At 36.9% G+C, this 19162-nt stretch overlaps 2 protein-coding genes across 2 annotated transcripts; one reads left to right on the plus strand and one right to left on the minus strand.

Annotated features, from left to right (window-relative positions):
- Positions 1-239: 239 nt before the first annotated feature.
- Positions 240-2877, plus strand: LOC145114962 (Tetratricopeptide repeat (TPR)-like superfamily protein). Its single transcript, XM_079051089.1, has one exon. The coding sequence runs from the start codon at positions 444-446 to the stop codon at positions 2703-2705; it is 2262 nt and encodes a 753-aa protein (XP_078907215.1). The 5' UTR covers positions 240-443; the 3' UTR covers positions 2706-2877.
- LOC145114963 (uncharacterized) lies at positions 2835-10961 on the minus strand. Its single transcript, XM_079051090.1, has 7 exons — positions 10651-10961; positions 10181-10359; positions 4457-4530; positions 4137-4286; positions 3769-4054; positions 3464-3697; positions 2835-3380 (listed from the first exon to the last, which is right to left on the minus strand). The coding sequence occupies exons 2-7, from the start codon at positions 10325-10327 to the stop codon at positions 2997-2999; spliced, it is 1275 nt and encodes a 424-aa protein (XP_078907216.1). The 5' UTR covers positions 10328-10359; positions 10651-10961; the 3' UTR covers positions 2835-2996.
- Positions 10962-19162: the final 8201 nt, after the last annotated feature.

The raw sequence follows: 19162 nt of genomic DNA on the forward strand, positions 1-19162 counted from the left end.
TATTTGATTATTCAAAAAATCTAAAGGTTATAAGGCGAGTTTGAAGATATGTTGATTCGGTTGAATAAGAATATAAGTTTGATTATTCAAAACCTATGGGTTTGGATCGGATTTTAAAATTTGTTAAAAGGGTTTGGATCAAGATCGATTCGTTCTAAACTCACCCTTTGTCCGGTGTAGAGCCCATCCAAGTATAATTTGATTTTAAAACTTTAATTGATTTGTGACAATTGCATAGCACCCGTACATCGATGGGTTCCACAGCCATGGCTTCAATTTCTCACTACCCTACAACTGCATCCGCCTATGACCGCACCCGCGCCACCGTCAGCGTAACTGATTTCCGGTGACAGCCGAAGTTGCCAACGCCGCCCTTAGACTATCTCCTCTTACCCTAACGGCGATGTAAGCCACACGACTGATATGAATCAGACGTCGAAGAAATGACCAAAACTGAGTATTTAAGCATGAGAAAGATCAAGCCTCAATTACCCCCCTCTCTGCCGTCACTTGCCACCAACTCCACCAAGTCCTACAATGCTCTGATCAACCGTCACTCAACCGCCGGTTCTCACCGCGAAGTCCTCCTCCTCTACTTCTCCATGCTCAAAACCAACATTATGCCGGACCCCTACACATACCCAAGTATGCTCAAAGCTTGTACTTCTCTAAACCTCTTCTCACACGGCCTTTCTTTCCACCAACATTCCATCGTCAATGGGTACTCCTCTGATGCCTACATTGCTGCTTCCTTGATTAACCTTTACGCCAAATTTGGGTACACCGATGTTGCCAGCAAAGTGTTTGATAATATGCCTGAGAGAAATGTTGTTCCCTGGACTGCAATTATCGGGTGTTATGCTCGATCAGGGAAGGTAAATACCACGTTTCAAATGTATAAGCAGATGCAGTGTGAAGGAATTAAGCCAAGTTCAGTCACCATATTAGCCATGCTTTCAGGCGTTTCAGAATATACCCACGTCCAGTCTCTTCATGCTTGTGCAATCCAATACGGGTTTGATTGTGATTTATCTTTAGCCAATTGCTTACTAAGTTTATATGGGAAATATGGAAGTGTCACTGACGCTAAGAACTTGTTTGAATCAATGGCTAATCGAGATATTGTCTCTTGGAATTCTATAGTTTCTGCTTATGCTTTGATTGATGATATTAGAGAAATCTCACAACTTTTGTCTAGAATGCTTGTTAGTGGATTGAACCCTGATCAACAGACGTTTGGGTCATTAGTTTCTGCTGCTACAAGACAAGGTAACCTCAGAATCGGGAAACTGGTGCATGGGAAAATAGTCATCAGTGGTTTTGAAATGGTTTTCCAAGTTAAAACATTACTTATAACCATGTATCTTAAGTTTAGAGACCTAACAAACGCCTACCAAATATTCGAATCAACTCCAAATAAAGACATGATTTTATGGACTTCAATGATCTCTGGGCTTTTATGGAATGAACGTCCAGATAAGTCATTGGAACTGTTCCATAAGATGTTAATTTCACAGGTAATGCCATCCACCACAACCATATCTTGTGCTCTTGCAGCATGTGCTCAATTGGGGTCTTTACTTCTAGGAACCTCAATCCATGGGTATATATTAAGGAAAAAGATTCTTCTAGACATCCCTACTCAAAATTCTCTCATTACCATGTACGCGAAATGTGGGAGACTAAATCAAAGTTGTGCCCTTTTCGATACAATGAACCATAAAGATGTTGTCACATGGAATGCCATGGTTGCAGGGTATGCACAAAATGGTGAATTATCTAAAGCGTTGTATATCTTTAACAAAATGCGAGAATCTTTTGAGAGACCCGATGAGGTAACAGTTGTATCTCTTCTCCAAGCTTGTGCTTCCGTTGGAGCTTATCATCAAGGAAAATGGATACACAATTTTGTTGTTAGAAATTGTCTTGGTGGGACCCGGTCCCTCTTAATCGACACAGCTTTGGTTGATATGTATTTCAAATGTGGAAACATGAAGAATGCTAGAGAGTGTTTCGATAGAATGTCACAACATGATGTGGTGTCATGGAGCATAGTGATTGGTGGGTATGGTAGTCATGGTGAAGGGGAGAATGCTTTGAAAATGTTCTCAGAGTGTTTGGAAACAGGGATTGAACCAAATCATGTTACTTTTTTATCGGTTCTTTATGCTTGTAGTCACAATGGGCTTGTGAAGGAAGGTGTTAGGCTCTTCGAGACTATGGCAAATCATTTCAAGATGGAACCAAAACTTGAACATTGTGCTTGTGTTGTTGATCTTTTGTGTCGAGCGGGTAGGGTAGAAGATGCATATGATTTCTACAAGAAGATGTTTAAAGAGCCGGCTGTTGATGTTTTAGGGATTCTTCTTGATGGGTGTAGGATTAAAGGTAATAAGGTGCTTGGAGATGTTATTGCATGTGATATACGAAGGTTGAAGCCTGAAGATCCTGGGAATTTGGTGCAGTTGGTTCATAATTATGCTTCGAGTGGTGGATGGGATGGTGTGGGTGAAGCATGGATTCAGATGAGGGGTCTTGGATTGAAAAAGATTCCTGGTTGGAGTTTTATCGAGTTAAATGGGAATATTACGACTTTTTATAAGGATCATACTTCACATCCTGAATATCATGAGATAGTAATGTGTTTGAAAGCCATGGCCATGCATATTAAACCACGAAAATCAGCCACAGATTGTTTGGAATAAGAGTATTTGGTGGAACAATACTTTTTAACACAATGGTGCTTTTCAACATCTCAGATAGTTTGTTACCTGTTTATAATCCTCTGATTTTGGCATATCTGTAATCAATTCGGCATGTCACACAAAACACCATTGACATCTAGAAGTAATTTTTTGAGAAAAAGTATTTGTTTTACGTTCCGATACATGTACAGAGCTATTTTTATGAAAGGAGAGACGACCGAAAAGCTTCATTCACACTCACACGGTATCTCTAACAAATGAAGAAAACTATTTTAAACATGTTTTTCTGTTTCACCTAGTCTCGGGTGTCTTGACTGCAGGCACCTCATCCGCATAACCAGACATGTCAATATCCACAAGTGATAGGTCAAAGGGTATTATTGACGGGGACTCGGAGACATCCACTAGCAGCGATGATGAAGGAGTCGGTACCTTTTCTTTAGTCGGACTTCCAATTTCCGGGGTTGTATGTCCTGAATTGGAATTTGACATACTTGACACTGATAGCTGTATGTCACTTAACTTCCCTCCTGGAAGATCCTTGCTTTTCCTAATCGTGTCCATCTCTGACCCCGTTGGGACAAAAGTGCGTGCCCTGTATTTCGTCCCCCCGTTTTCTTCCCCCGAGTCGCTGCTGTGGTTGTACAGTACGTAATCGTGGTATGTCGGTGCAAACTGCAAAGGGGAAAAGTCAAATGACCAAAATACCCCCGAATGATGATGAAGATCTATCTAAAAGGAAAGAAAGATGAACAGACCTGATGGACGGTGTCATGATAGAAGTCGTTCAATTTCAAAGCATGTGCAAGACTAGCTGTAAAGCCACGGGGTGCACCCACATTCGCACCAGCATACTCTCTGTACGGAAACGCATAAAGATGACCCACAGCAGCAATAAGCATCTCAACACAGATAATCAAGTTTTGGAACTGAGCTGCTTCCTCTGCGGTTTTTATAAAGTCATACTTTGCAGCAAGAAAAACCAAAACACCCTGGAAACCAAATAAAACCAACAAAGTCAAATAATATTACATATTTACTTGTGCATGTATATATACCTTACCTGCCAATAGGTCATAAAAACAACACTCTTAATGATGATGAATTTTGGAACGGGATTAAACGGCTGGAGCAAATCCCTGCATGCCATGTAAAACAAGGCCAAAGCATAGAGTGCCAGACTGTATGAAATGGTGTATATAATGGTGAGATATAAGTAGGATTGTGCCACGCTGAAATTCCCATCATTGTATTTTCCTTGTGAATAAAGTAGAAAAGTAACTGCCACCAATATAGGTTTTAGAATCACAAACTGTAAACACCCTTGTTTGCATCTCCTTATAAATCGTCTGCACAAAGAGAAATACATAACTGTCTTGTCACTACACTACAACATCAACATAACCAGAAAGATAGTCTCATTGATCTCACCCATCCAGTGGAATAGGAGGGAAGCAACATGTCATCAAACACCAATTTGACTTAAGAGAGCGCCCGGTAAGGCTTAAAACAACCGCACCTGGACCACCTACCCATGCCAGGCACAGTGACAGAAAGTTGTATATAACCCAAGCTTCATACCTGTAGTAAACATTAAACAAAAAAAAGTATTTACTCAAAAATGCACATTTATATTTACAACTTCAGTCTTATCAAGCAAAAAACTAGCTTTTCTGACAAAGAAGCATGTTTAAAGAATCCAAATGTTGGTACAGTAGTTACTTTTCCAAAATTAGGCATTGAATACTCACACTTCTCGAATAGAATTGAAGTAGATTGAGCTCTTATTGAATACAAGCGACAAGAAAGACATCAATGCATAAACCTGCAAATAAACAACAACTCATTGTAAAATGAAGCAAAACCCACACAAACAAACATCAATGAACAAAGATAAAGAAAAATTGAAACATCAACACTTAAAAGAGTTTAAGGTAAGATCACTAATACACGCAAAAATCAACAGGGTAGAATTTGGGAGACCATCTGTCAAATCTGCCTAAATTATGGAGGTGTAAATCCTTAAGTGAGGTCTCCTGTTCAAGCCTGATCATCACCTTCCTTGCTCTGAAAACAATGTGATTTACATTTACCTCCCCCATATGTTGCTGTGTTTATCCACTTACATGCATCCTTAACCCTACTAGGTTTTACAAATCTAATTCTGGATAAAGGTATACATTTCTAACTAACCAAATTAATGGGATTTGAGACAATTACTAGGTGTGTTAGTTAAATTATAACAGATTTATGTATGCAATTGGGAATATACTCCCTCCATCCCTAAAAAGTTACCACATAGTTTATCAAAATGTTTGACTATTAATTTAAGGGTCAATGTCACTACATAGTAAATACTAACCAAGTTCCAGATCCTATTTATGGCTGCCCAAACTTGTACAAACAACTATTTGAAAAAGAAATTTCTCTTAGAAAAGATTTGAGGTACCTAGGTGGAACAAACAGAAACTTGGTTATTATTTAACGAAATTGTTTAGGGTTGCTAGGCCATTGCCATGCCACTGCTACATCATTGTCAAGTCATTAGTCAAACAGTCAAACAATTGGCCTAGTGGTATCAGTCCCTCCCCAAAGGAGCTTGAGGGTTCAAGTCCCATGGTGGAAAAGCTGTAGTTTTGGAGTAGGACTTAGAGGGTGTGTGTAGCCATTCTATATATATATATATATATATATATATATATATACCATCTTATAAAGCATACATATCTAATGTCTTAAATACAAAATTTTAAGCATGATGTACAACAAACTAAGCCTAATGTCTTAAAATTCAAGGGGGTGAAATCTTGACCCTCCATTCTTATTCCAATGGCCAAGATGGTAATCCATACGATCCAAAACTGACCAATCAAAATCAAAGGAAAAAATATACAATTTAAGCTCAATGTACAAAAGATTAAGCATAAAAAAACACATATTGACCTATTTTTTTGTTTACAAGCCTCCCTCTTTCTGAGACCTAAAAGCGTCGCTCTCTTCTACTTCCTCGCCAAATCTCGATTCAAAATTTGAATTCAACACGCTCCTTTCTGAAAAACCTAACGCGATTACATCACCGTTTTTCTTCACCACAGTTGTGGATATTTTTTTCACCCGAAGACCGACATATCCCAATTTTTTGGTTAACGACATACTGACCTATTGCCACTGCATTTCTGGTGGCTTGAGATCAGAATATATCACTTACAAATGGAAGTACCTAGATTGACAATTTTCACGGTTGGTGTTCTTCAAACTATAAACACGCATATGACTATTTGATTTTTTTAGTGGTCACAGATCTCTATCAATCTCTCGCTCTCTCTCTTTTGCAGAAACAAAAGGCAAACACACTCATATTTGCAGAGAGGGGTTTGGAATGCGCAAAAACATGGAGTTTGTAAGAAGATTGCGAGGAAAGTTGGATCCAGTCACCGGGTAAAGTTTTGATAACCTTTCTTCATCTTTTTGTCTCATTTTCTCCCTTTCTTTCTTTCCTCCTTCTTTAAACTTTGATGGCTAAAATATTAATGTTGGATCTGGTCTCTTGGTTCATGGGGTGGTTTGTTTTGAGCTGAAATCGTAAATGTAAACTTTCAGATCTAATTTATGTTTTGGAATCTTACAGTTTTTGGCACTCTCGCAGAAAATTCTAACGCTTAAGACATATGTTGATAGATTCCATCCAGGTTAAACCTTCATCGGTCATTTTAGATTTTTTTTTTTTTGAAATTTCCTTCTGTATAATAAGAATAATGCTCAGATCTTTGGTCACAAACAGCTGGAGAGGGATTCATGAATGAAAAATGGTGTATAAATCAAAATCAAACGGATGCAGATGAGTATGGAATGAGTAAGAGTGAACCATAGACATCGACGTTGCTCTTCTCTCTGGGGTCTATGATATCAAACCAATATGTATTCAAGACCTATTTCAAATATGTAAGTGAAATTTGGCGCATTAAAATTAAAAAGAGCGCCTAAAATTTTGGATTTATGTTTTCTTTTTACTGTGTGATTCATTAATCGATTTTATGCTTGTGTGTTATCTTTTTACTATGTGATTCACATCTCGGATGATTTAAATAGATTTTTGGTTTAGATTTATTTATTTTGCTCCTGTATTTTTCTTGAGTTGTTGATGTGTGTCACCTTTCATCTGACTTTGGACTATTTTGCCCCTGCAGGTTTTTTGTCTTATGGATGGTTCAAATTGGTGTTGTTCTTGTGGCTAAAGTTGTTATCTCTAATTCACTGGAGAGTTCATTGCCTATGCTGGTTTGCCTTTGAGTGTACATTGCTTTTGCTGCTTTTCACTTGATAGTGCATTGTTGTTATTGGTTCATACTTGGAAGTTCATCGCTATTATTGTGCCACCCTCATAAGTTAGAAGTGTAATGCTTTTTTTAGTTGCCCTGTAATGGCTCTATGTATTAAACCTAGCTTGTAGACTAACCGATTACAATATTCCACGCTTAAAGCTTATATACTTAAGCCAATGACATACATTGTACTGGTTTGACCCTTTTTTCCCTTAAAGGGGTTTGTTGGTGGTATTACTATTATTTTGCTTTATTTCAATTCAATGAAGGCTTTTTTAGGTGTACAAACCTAAGGTTTTTATGCAAAATGCCAACCCTTCCATTGATTGGTAAGTGTTGCCCCATTGTTTTTTGGCACACCTGTTTATTGGAGCTTTATGTCTCTGTTTGCTGCTTATTTCATGTAATCTTATTGATTTGTTCTTGGGCAGGAAAGTTGGTTTATGACAGTCATTTGTTTATAGGACTAATATTTCATCAATAAAAGACGGTTTTTTTTGGGATTTATGATGTGAATAAAAATCTATTTGAGGATCAGAAACGAGCAGGATCTACTATAGGAATAATGTGAATGTTTTTATTGTAGGAAAATACAAGGCTTGACCCCCGAAAGCGAACAAGAAGAAGATTAAGTTAGCATCTAAGTTTACATGTTCTATAGTATAGGTTAAATTTATGGTTTGTAATTAATATTTTGAGTTAACATTTTAAAGCACGACTTCTTTTTTAATTCCTTGGTGGTTGTATATATGATATTTAGAAAAAAGACTTCATCTCTTTATATATTTTCCTTCATTTTACCATTTCTATTAAAAATTTAAAGGTATTTAATGTATTGTCTTAGAAATCAAAACAGGCTGCTTCTATTTGCAAAGCTTGTCAGAACTCCAATTATTTGAGTTTTGTGCGCATGAGTAGAGTAGTTTCAAGTAGAATTTACCATTCTATCATATTTATTAAAGTATTTACTTAAAATTTCAGATAGGAATTTGATATTCGATTTAAACTCCAATATTTCATATTTTAGTTTGATAATAACTTGGATATATGAAAATTTTGTCTTAAATATTTTTTTCAATTAAGCAGTATTAAAAAATAACTTTTCTCTAAGCTACTTTGATTGTTGCTATCTTTTATCTAAGAAATTGTTGCTTTTTTATATTTCTTGATTTCTTTTATTTATTTTAACAAATTGTTTGAGATCAATTTGTGTAATTGTTAGTTTACTATTTTTTTTGTCTTATGACCTACCCAACATAGTAAAGGTTAACTGAGCTAAAGAGAAGGAAAAATGAAATTACAACAATACAGAAATAAAAGATGTTTGCTATCATTTTAATAAACTATCTATATATCAAAATATGAAGTCGTAAAGATGGTCAAACTCTCTCACGATCATCTATATAAATTCTCTCTTTTACAACTGATTTGACTTATGCTTTAGTTTGTATTAATGTCCATTTAATTTATTACGTATTAAACTACCTAAATCTAGGCTTAGATTTACTAATTTGAATGAATTATGAATACCCCATCTGCAAATCTATGCATCCAGCTAGAAACTATATGTGGAAAGGTACTATTTGGCGCAAACCAGCTTGCCGAAAAAATAAAATAACTATCTGCCGCAAAGAAGAAACTAATCGTCGTGTTTAAACAATCTCCCGAAAGGAACTAGCTGCCGCCGCCGCATCGCACGGGTACGCCACTAGTATATATATATATATATATATATATATATATATATATATATATATATATATATATCTTCAAGAAAAAGTTTGAGGACCTAGGTGGAACAAACTTGGTTACTATTTCTTGAAAAACATGCCCTTCAACAAGGACAAATAAACATGCGACTTGAAACTAAAGCTGCTAATTTCTCTAATGATTATTTAGAAAAAGTATACAAAGGATTGAAAATATACCCAAAAACAAACTGTTGCATTTCTTTAGAATGGTGACACATCCCGAAATGGAAAATGTTGTAATTTTTTGGGGTGTAGGGAGTATTATGTATGTAGAAGAAGCATCTAATTTATATATTAGTAACTAGAGTCTAGATATAGATATCTTTCATCTATTACAAGATATGTATTCTTTACTTTTAGCTCAAGTTTATACTAAATTTTAGGATTGGTCTTCCAATACTAGCAAAATAGTCATTGAGGGATGCATAGAGTAATAATAACCTATTTCTATAGTGATCTGTGAGCTTTGCACCTCCATATAAGTACTTCTCACATGAATAGAGACCTCCTCTGATGATAACATTGATTAACCATCCATCTCTATGGGGCATCATTTTAACTTAGCATAAACTAGATGCTGTTCTTTCAAATCAATAATTCCAATAGCAAGAATAAAAAAACTAATTCCATAGTCCATACTGGAAAAGAAGCTTGAACTTGTTAGAACTCCTAAAGACAATCAAACCAACTCTAGTTCCTGAGGATGTTAAACAGAATAGCAAGCAAACAGCTTAATAAGTTCCTCCAAATAACTGAAGTAACAGGATCTTAAAGGCAAAATCAAAGTCCCTACTTCTAGAGAAAGGCAGAAGTTGCTGACTACAATTAACTCATACACCTACGATGATCACCTTCAACAGCCAACATCACAATCTACATAACCCAAAATGCTTGTTGGCATGCCAGATTTTAGCCACACTATCATAGTTTACCTACAAACTCATGTGATGTGTTTGTCTTACTATATTTGATCTTTTTGTAATCTTTCATTTTCTGTGGGGATGAAGATGCCTTTAATACATCGTTGGCTGGGTAAAAAACAATGGAGTTCAGAAACGCAAATTTTGTAAGATGTGCAGTGATACTATAGTAAGAAGCAAAAAACACCATACATGGTAGAGACAAGTAGCCATAGTCGCTAAAGAACAAAGCCCTTATTAACACTGTTCTATAGAATTGAATGACAATATTACTTCAACATAAAATGACAAGAAAAAGGTCCCAGACTATCCAAACTTTAACCAAAACATCTTCATCATTAGTCAGGAATTAAGGGATTAGTAGTGAGTAGTAACAGGTCTTAGATAGCACTGCTTTTCATGCAGAAAGAAATAATCTCTTACCACAACTCAAGTAATATCTTACGATTAGCTGATCAAAAAAGAAAGGAATAAAAACTCACAGGAACCATAAAAATGATGCGGACAATATAACGCTGATACGTGGGTTCAGTGTAATTCAAAAGATGTCGGTAAATGTGAAGAAGCACCAACGCAATTGCCCCAATCGTGCAAGGAAGCGCCACTAATATATAGTATATTGGTCCCATTTTTCGTTTCCCAATACACACCCCTGTTCCCCCTGAAATCCAGATTAAACCAAGAGTAACGACGGATTAATGAAAAATCACCAGCACATCCCTATATGCTAACTTGATGCCAAAGCAATTAGAAAATAAAGGATATAAAAAATAACATAAATAAATTTCCAGGGTTTTGAATACGATGAAGTTTTTTCAAGTGACGTTAGGAAAAAATCGCTCACAATTTGGTGTATATAAACCCTAACCCCCAAAAAAATGACAATTCATACAGATATTAACATGATCATGCAGTTGGTAAAAGAAGACGATATGTAGATGAAATGGCCAACCTTTCTGTGAATTGAATCAGGGGGATTAGGGTCGAAGAAGACGATGACGATACGCAGATGGATCTGCTATTGTTAATTTTTCTGGAATGGCGATCTGCAATTGCCGTCGAAATGCGAAAGATGGAACGATAATATCGGGTTCCCGAGATGCAGCGATTAACAAATTTCTAAGGCAAAGCGATGCACTTATTCTGCAGTTATCGGTTTCCAGGTTTCTATAATAATTCACGGCAACATTTCCAGCTAGAAAGAAATTATTTAATCACGTATCTATCCATAATTCCATATACCAGGCATTAGTTTGATGCTAATAAGTCGTTGGAAAGAATATATAGAGGTGAAACAATATTATTAAAAAATAATTTGATTCACAAAATAAATGCTAACATATTTTCACAAAATAATATATACTATATAATAAAACTCGCATGGAATCAATGGCAGATTAAGAAAAATCCTCCGTAGGATATGATATAGTCAAGTCGAAGTCTAAATGGTCAAAATAGTTGGATCGAGTAAAAATGATCCACTTTTCGGTCCAATCTAGAAAATATCTCAAGTAATATAGTGTTTCCATAGTTATTATTAGAACTGCTTGATTTCAAATGTTGGTTAATGTTGTACAACTACGTTACTGTTTTCTTATGTATATATTAGAGTTAAAAGAATATATTGTTTTGATGGAATAACCATATATTTGTCAGCTAAGGCCGGAGGGAATGGCGATACACTTGTCACGGTCTACGTAGTGTCACATCATATTTGTCACATTGCGCAGCAAAAAACTTTCATTAAACTTCATTAATTTATATTAAAAATAATCAATTCAACCAAATTATTTTAAAACTAAAATTTCATTAAACTTCAAAGAAAATTACAACAAACAAACCCCAAAAAAACAACATAGAAATTAAAAATAGAAAACATGGAAATTAAAATTATCAAACCTAGATAGAGCTAAATGGCATATTCATCGGAAAATTGACCGTCTAAATCATCGACCGGTTCCGCGTTAAGATCGATGTGGTCGATGGTCCAAATATTTTCCATCAAGTCTTTACGAAGAACATGATGGGTCTCAACATCATGAATTATTGCCCTACTCGCCAAGTACTTCTCGCTTCCAACCTCAAAAGCTTGTGTCGGTGGAACGGTCTCGTTTTCGTTATACTCACATATTGCATTTCATTCGTCTTCGAGAATCATATTATGCAATATGATACAAGTACACATCACCTCACTCATTTTCTTCTCCTCCATATAAGGTGCAGAATATTTAAGAATATGCCAACGTTTTTTCAAAGCACCAAATGCTCGTTCGACTTCCTTTCTCGTCTTCTCTTGAGCTCTCTTAAACTTCAACCTTTTGTGATCATTCGGACAAGACAGTGACTTCACAAAACAAGCACGCTCCGGATAGATCTCGTTCACAAGATAATATTTGTTCCTCTACGACGTTCCACGCACTTGAAAAGGAGGAATCTGGTGCAGTCTCGTTATACACTTCGTCGAATAACGGAGACATGGTAAGAACATTAATGTCATTAAGAGAACCATCAGAACCAAAGAATGCATGCCATATCCATGAATCCTGTAACATCCCAAAATCACAATAAAAATTTTCATTTTTAATTAAAGAGAAATCATTGTTTTCAATCAAACCCAAGTCATAAGAACCAAATATCAAGTACAAATGTTCCAAAATCAATGTATCATAACATCTCAAAAACATATCACCAAAGGATGTGTACGATCACGCATTTGTTTTTCCCCGATCATCTGAAGTACCTGAAACATAAAACTTAAACTGTAAGCCAAAGCTTAGTGAGTCCCCCCAAAGTACCACACACAACCAATACAGATAACAGCATGCATATATGAGCCTTCAGCCTGACTGAACCGCCACGTAGGGCCTACAACCTATATGGACCGCTCTCTCAGGCCTTCGACCTCACTGGACCGCCTCACATGCCTTCAGTCCATCCCGACCGCCCCGGGTATCTTGGCCTTCAGCATAAAGCAGGTCCGCCTCAACCCAACAAACCATAACATGTTGACATATATAATAACAATCAATAACCAGCAACACAGGTAATCATACAGATCTACCAATCTAACGCATACTCAGTGAACACAAGTAATCATGCAGATCTACCAATCTAACACATACTCACCATAACATCAATCCAATATACTAGGATACATAATCCAGTGGGCCGATATTGGTGCCTTCGACTCACAAATACAATGAGGAAAACTCACATCGCGGTCTGAAAAGTATAGCAGAAAAGAACGATGCTCCAAATTCCAACTCTACAGGTCACATATAGAACAAACAATGACCTAGTCTCAAACTACTGCTCAAAATACCTAAAATACCCCTAGGTCAAATTGAAGGGTTTTGAGCACTATAACACTCTTATGGTGCACATACACCCCTGGATGCTTTGGATCTAAGTTTTCTCTACATACACATGCAATATTGTTTTTCCAAAGCAAGGAACCTAATCTAGCATACAACATGACATATGAATCATAAAACTAGTTATAGAATTACCTCTTGTTGTAGCTTGATGTGTTTGGCCTTTAAGAACTTAGCACCTCAAATGTGATGCCTCTAATGTGTCACAAACACCAAATGTAAGAGGAGGCTTGAGAGAATAAGTTACTAAGCATAAAATCGGTTCACACTCTCCAAGAATGTATTGGCAACCGATTTTAGCTTTAGGGAGTTCCTTTTATAGTGTGACAAGTGCTAGGGTTACATCCATGCAAACCCTAATGCACCATGACCCTTCATATTACTTAGGCTCCATGGGTTAAACCTCCATGGACTATCCATGTTGGTTTAGCCCATCCTAATTAACCATGGATCATTGGCCCACACTATAAGAATCATTGATTTTGTAACGACCCAATTTTTCAAAAAAAAATTCATTTTTAATTAACCAAACACATTTCCATAAATCAAGGAATTCCAAAACAATTGTTTCAAATCCATATTCATTACAACTTTATTCTCAAATATCAGATTGTCCCATAAAATCGCCTGAGAGAGAGTGCACGCCGCGCCATCAAGCTTTGCCCTTGCCCTTGGACTCAGATGAACCTGAAACAAATCCACAAACTGTAAGCGAATGCTTAGTGAGTCCCCTAGAGCATATCCCACACACAAACCACATAACACATATCGAATTAGTCATAAGCTACATATATCACATAAGTCATGCATTCAACAAATAAGGAAGCCCTAGAAACCCTCCCGGGTCTTATACCAAATGCCACGGGAACCTTCACGTGGTCTTGATCTGCCATGGGAACCCCCACATGGTCTTCCTGCTATGGGAACCCCCACAAGGTCTTCCTGCCAAACAAAACATAATGCAAACTATACAATTTTTAGTTCTCTTATGAATGATGTGACTTGTTCGAGTAAATAATTTATAACTACTTTTTAATTTCCCCAATTTTTAATACAATTTTTAATCTTTAAAGTAATTTTATTTAGAAGATGTACCGCTGTTCACAGGTGGTTCCGGGGCAGTCTCTCCTGCGGTGATCATCAGTATTCGCCCTTTCCCGCCCAAGTTCTTCGTTATCGGGCAGTCCCTCTTGTATTGCCCAGTCTCACCACACCCACAGCAGGCCTGGTTCACTTCTACTCCGGGGACTTGGGAGATTGGTTGTGTCAGCGCCCTGCAGAAACGAGCAATGTGCCCCTTCTTGCGGCAATTCATGCACTGTATCTCCCGGGAAGCTCCGGTGTGGTGGTAGTTACACTTACTACACATCGGGAGAGTTCCAGCATATCAACTGACAGACGCTGGAGTGGCAGGTGTTGTGGCGGCGTGCACAGTAACTACTTGTTGCTCCTACGGGGGTTCCTGTGTTGTTCGTTTCTTCCTCTTGTTCCCCGAATTTCGTTTATAGTCATCTCCCTTTGTTGGCTCGGGAACTGGGGCCACCACGCCATGGCGGACTCCATGGTCAATGAGTTGTTGGGCCAGGCGTTTGGCGCTATCGAAGGTAGTTGGTTTAGAGGCCAATACATCCCCTTAAATCGGGGCAGATAAGCCCCAGATGTACCTCTCTATCTTTTTACTCTCCGGGGTAACCATCCCGGGGCACAGTGCTGCCAGGTCACTAAACCTGTAAGTGTAGGCTACTATATCTGAGTCGGCCATGGTATGATCCCATAACTCTTGCTCCAGCTTTTGTACTTCGCCTCTTGGACAATATTCTTCCAACATCATCTCTTTCAGGCTCTCCCAACCCATTGAGTTAGCCACTGATAGGGTTAGTGACTTAACATGGCCATTCCACCATGTTAGGGCTCTGTCGGAGAAGGTGCAGGCAGCAAACTTCACTTTGCTCCCTTCTGGGCACAGACAGATTTTGAAAACTGATTCAGTTTTCTTGAACCACTGCATCAGAGCAATGACTCCTCCATTTCCATTAAAGGATTTGGGTTTACAGTTCATGAAGTCCTTGTACGAACACTCCCGTGGGTGTCCGTGGGTAACTCTGGGGTTAGATAAGTGGGTACCGCTACCAGATCCACTCGTACCACTTACACATATTTGAATTAAAGCAGCTGTTACTGCGGCTGTTACCGCTGCTTGGAAAGCAGCAGGATCGTGTTGTGGTGGTGGAGGCGGTGGTGGATTCTCTGTTGTGGTATTGACTACGCGCCTTATAGGCCTACCGCGAGGCATCTTTTGCTATAATGAATATGAGATGAAACGGTGATAAGTCTGTAGTAGTCGTTATAAGTCGAATGATGATTAAACTAAGTTATCGTAGTTTGAGTGTATCCTGTTCCAACTTTCATAGGGTTCTGAAACAATTCATAATAGAAGTATATATAAAATAAACTTTATGAATTAGTAGTGACTACTCTCGAATGAATTTATGTGAATTGAATATCTGTTACCAACTGTTACGAAATATGAAATAATCCTAACACATAGTGTGAGTAGTGTATTCACTAACTCACTAGGTTATTTTTAGTTTATTAGTTATTTATGCGACGCATAAGATGTTTGGTTTCTTCGGCTGATCCCTCCTTGGAAAACTCCTCATGAATCTCTTCTTGTTCCTCCTTGACTCCTCTGCTGACTGCTATGATGGAGTGGTTACATCTATCTAGGTTTGTCGTGCGAGAATGGGAATGCCTAAAGAATCTATGAGATTAAGTGAAACATTATGGGGTGATCCTTACCGGGTCCTCCTATAATTGCACTGTGTATACAAGTTGTATATAATTTAAGATTAAATAGACCTTCGAATAAGTGACCCTACTCTAAAACCACAACCAAACAAGGAACAGGAAGTAGAGCATAGATCACCAATTCTAAGTCTATAAAATCTCAATTATATAAAACCTTGGGAGTATACACTCCGAAATTATAGACCTACCAATAAGGGTCTTTTGAATTTTCACATAAGTTATTTATAGTGCCTAAAATACTCCTATAGTATTTTAATGGTATGAACTTGGTAAGTTATAAAATTGTTGTTATCTTATAGTATCATAAAATACTCCTATAGTATTTTAACTTTATGTTTTGTTCTAGAAATCCTTTGTGTATAGAGTTAGGTAAGTTTTAAGTCTGTTGCAACACCACATCACTCCCAAACACATGTTGGTCATATCTCAAATAAATATAGTTGATCAGGCTATATTGATCCCAAATATGATTACATAACTGTCCAGGTTTGACCGCAGTGTCCAACCTTTAAATACTTCTGTTTTGTTCTTCTTGTGATACTTCTTCTAGTATGTATATATGTATGTATGTATACTTTTATAAAGATATTGTTATATTTTAAAATATACTTTTAGTCAGATCACTTCAACCCCATTGTATTTATAGCTGTATATCTTTTATGGGTTGATATACTCAGTTCACTATAAACATTGCTCTGATACCAATTTGTCACACCCCCAAACCGGAACGACGGAAACGTCCGGGGGTGGATAACTTCATGTTACGTATCACAACACATGCATTATAGTAAAACCAGCAACAACATCCATTGCATTAATATTAAAGTGTTTACATTGTATTTAATTCACATAAGATTGACTTTAAAAGTAAATAACAAAACAAGGACATGAAGCTACTATGCTCCATCTTCTGAATCCCGGTGCGTGTACCTGTCTACTAGTTTCCTGAGAATACAAGTTATTTTGAAAGAGAGTATCAACATTTAAGTTGGTGAGTTCATAAGTATTTTCGTTATAAAAAGTATACCCTTAATTCTTTAGAAAAGTTCGTCTATTCCTCCAGAAAATCCTATATTTTCTGATGTGATGAATGATAAGTAAAAATGACTCTTACAATTCCTTCTATGAGTACTTAATGGATACAAGTTATTTACACTCCAGATCAAACAGACAATCGATTGTGTGAATCTGCCCTAAGCCCACAACCAAACAAGGAACAGAAAATGAGGCGGAAGTCACACATCCCATTGTTTGTTAGATTTTCATTGTATATAACCCCGACGTATTCACTACGTGCTTACAGAGTTAACTGTAATAGCTCTTTGATATTTGATGAAAATATTCCTTAAGAAAATCATATATTTTCTTTAATAAAATGGTAACCACAATAGTTCCTTCTACAATCACTTAGTAGATACAAGCTATATACAATATAGATCGAACAGTCAGTCTATTGTGTGGTTCTGCCCTAAGCCCACAACCAAACAAGGAACAGGAAATGAGGCGGAGTCCACACATTCCACTGTTAGTCGGATCTACATTGTACGTAACCCTGGCGCATACACTAAGTAATTACATAGTTAACATTGCTGGTCCTTTTTGAGTGAAATCTACATTGTACTTAGAAAGTAATGTAAAACTGATGCATTTGTATGAACTCTACTGTATATGTATGTACTTAGTTAATGTTCCATCCAAAATGTAAGTGTTTGTAAATGTTTCATCCAAAATGTAAGTGTTTGTACTTAGTTAAATGTTACATCCAAAATGTAAGTGTTTTTGTACTAGAAAAATAGTATGTTGTACTTGTATGTTATGACCTGACCCATACCTGTTTCCCCTTATGATTTCTTAATGTGTACAGATTATATATGTGGCTAAGATCGAATAGATAGTAGACTGGATGAATCTGCTCTAAGCCCACAACCAAACAAGGAACATGAAATGAAGCGGAAAGCACACAGTCTAATATCTATCGGATCCTATTGATATATAATCCTGATGTATGAACCAAGGAATCATAAAGTAAGCATTATATGCCCCCTTTCAAACTGTTTGTTCATGTTACTAGAAAAGTTATGTAATGTAGTTCTATTGTTTAGTAAAACCACTAGAAGTTTTGAAATCCGGTAATCTAAACACCTTAGTTGATACTATTGTGAGTTCATATTACCATACTAAATTTGACTAGTGTAAAACACGACGTATTGTAGGCATCGAAAAATATGACACTTGTCACCCGTAGGCCTATCGGTCCCACTGTAGCTAACAGCAAGGTGCGAGACTGTCAGTCCCGTATAGATCTATACACAAACGCACGCTCTCCCTCCAGGAGACTCTGGTAATAATTTGTAAGACTTATAAACCCATACCCTGAATGATACACGAAGTAATACCTCACTGCTCAGTATAACTAGACACGAAGAGAATACATATGTTCTTTTGTGCTTTGAAAATGTATGAATTACCTTGTACTAGTAGTGTACAATAATTATACTTTAAATAATCGTATTAGTATGATGATCCTAACTTAGTAAAATAACATTAGTGTTCCGTAAACTATACCTATTATAGTTTACAAGTATGTGCTTTATGAAAGCAGAATCTTAGTAATTTAACAGTTTATATAACATATGAAATAATTTATAGAATAACAGTCTTTTAAAATATATTAGATCTGTTGAAATATCTTAAAATGAACTTAAAATTGTTTCGAAATTATTAGTACGATAACACAAGATTTCCTTGTGTTTGTACTTGTATTCCCCTCTTAAAACATTGTAAAATGGTAAAAACATAGGGGTATGAACTCATCTTATGTGAGTGATTCGCTAGAATGTTCGATATAGGATGTTATTTCCACGAGTGAAGTCTCGTAGCAAAACCGAGTCCTAATTAGCATTTTATGACATATATATGTATACAGTTAGTGTATTTAACATCTAAGGTGCAAAGGAAACAACCTATGAAGTAGGGAACACTTACAAAGAAGTGTTAGAATCGAAAATGGAAGGTTGAATGGTGATCACGGCCAAGCTTGATGGGTTTACGGCCCCATGAAGGGTTCACGACCCATGGATGTTCACGGCCCTAAGAAGGGTTCACGGCCCTAAGGAGTGTTCACGGCCCAAAAGCAGGGAAGAACACTTGAAGATCTTGATGATTGGCGAGTGTTTGAAGATCCTAAGTGGTATACTAAGGAGATTCAAAGGAAAAGGATGATTATAGAGTGAAAATGGTCTTCTTGGTATATGATACTTGAGAGAGAAACTCAAGTTCACG

Source organism: Lactuca virosa, chromosome 5, assembly GCF_052849685.1.
Source record: "Lactuca virosa cultivar CGN04683 chromosome 5, Lactuca_virosa_CGN04683_v6, whole genome shotgun sequence".
Classification (NCBI taxonomy): domain Eukaryota; kingdom Viridiplantae; phylum Streptophyta; class Magnoliopsida; order Asterales; family Asteraceae; genus Lactuca; species Lactuca virosa.

Coding starts and splice junctions, on each gene's coding strand:
- LOC145114962 (XM_079051089.1), top strand. CDS start 444: ATGACCAAAACTGAGTATTTAAGCATGAGAAAGATCAAGCCTCAATTA.
- LOC145114963 (XM_079051090.1), bottom strand. CDS start 10,327: ATGGGACCAATATACTATATATTAGTGGCGCTTCCTTGCACGATTGGG. Junction 3,698..3,768: donor TTTTTATGACCTATTGGCAG/GTAAGGTATATA, acceptor TTTGGTTTCCAG/GGTGTTTTGGTTTTTCTTGC. Junction 3,381..3,463: donor ATCATGACACCGTCCATCAG/GTCTGTTCATCT, acceptor TCCCCTTTGCAG/TTTGCACCGACATACCACGA.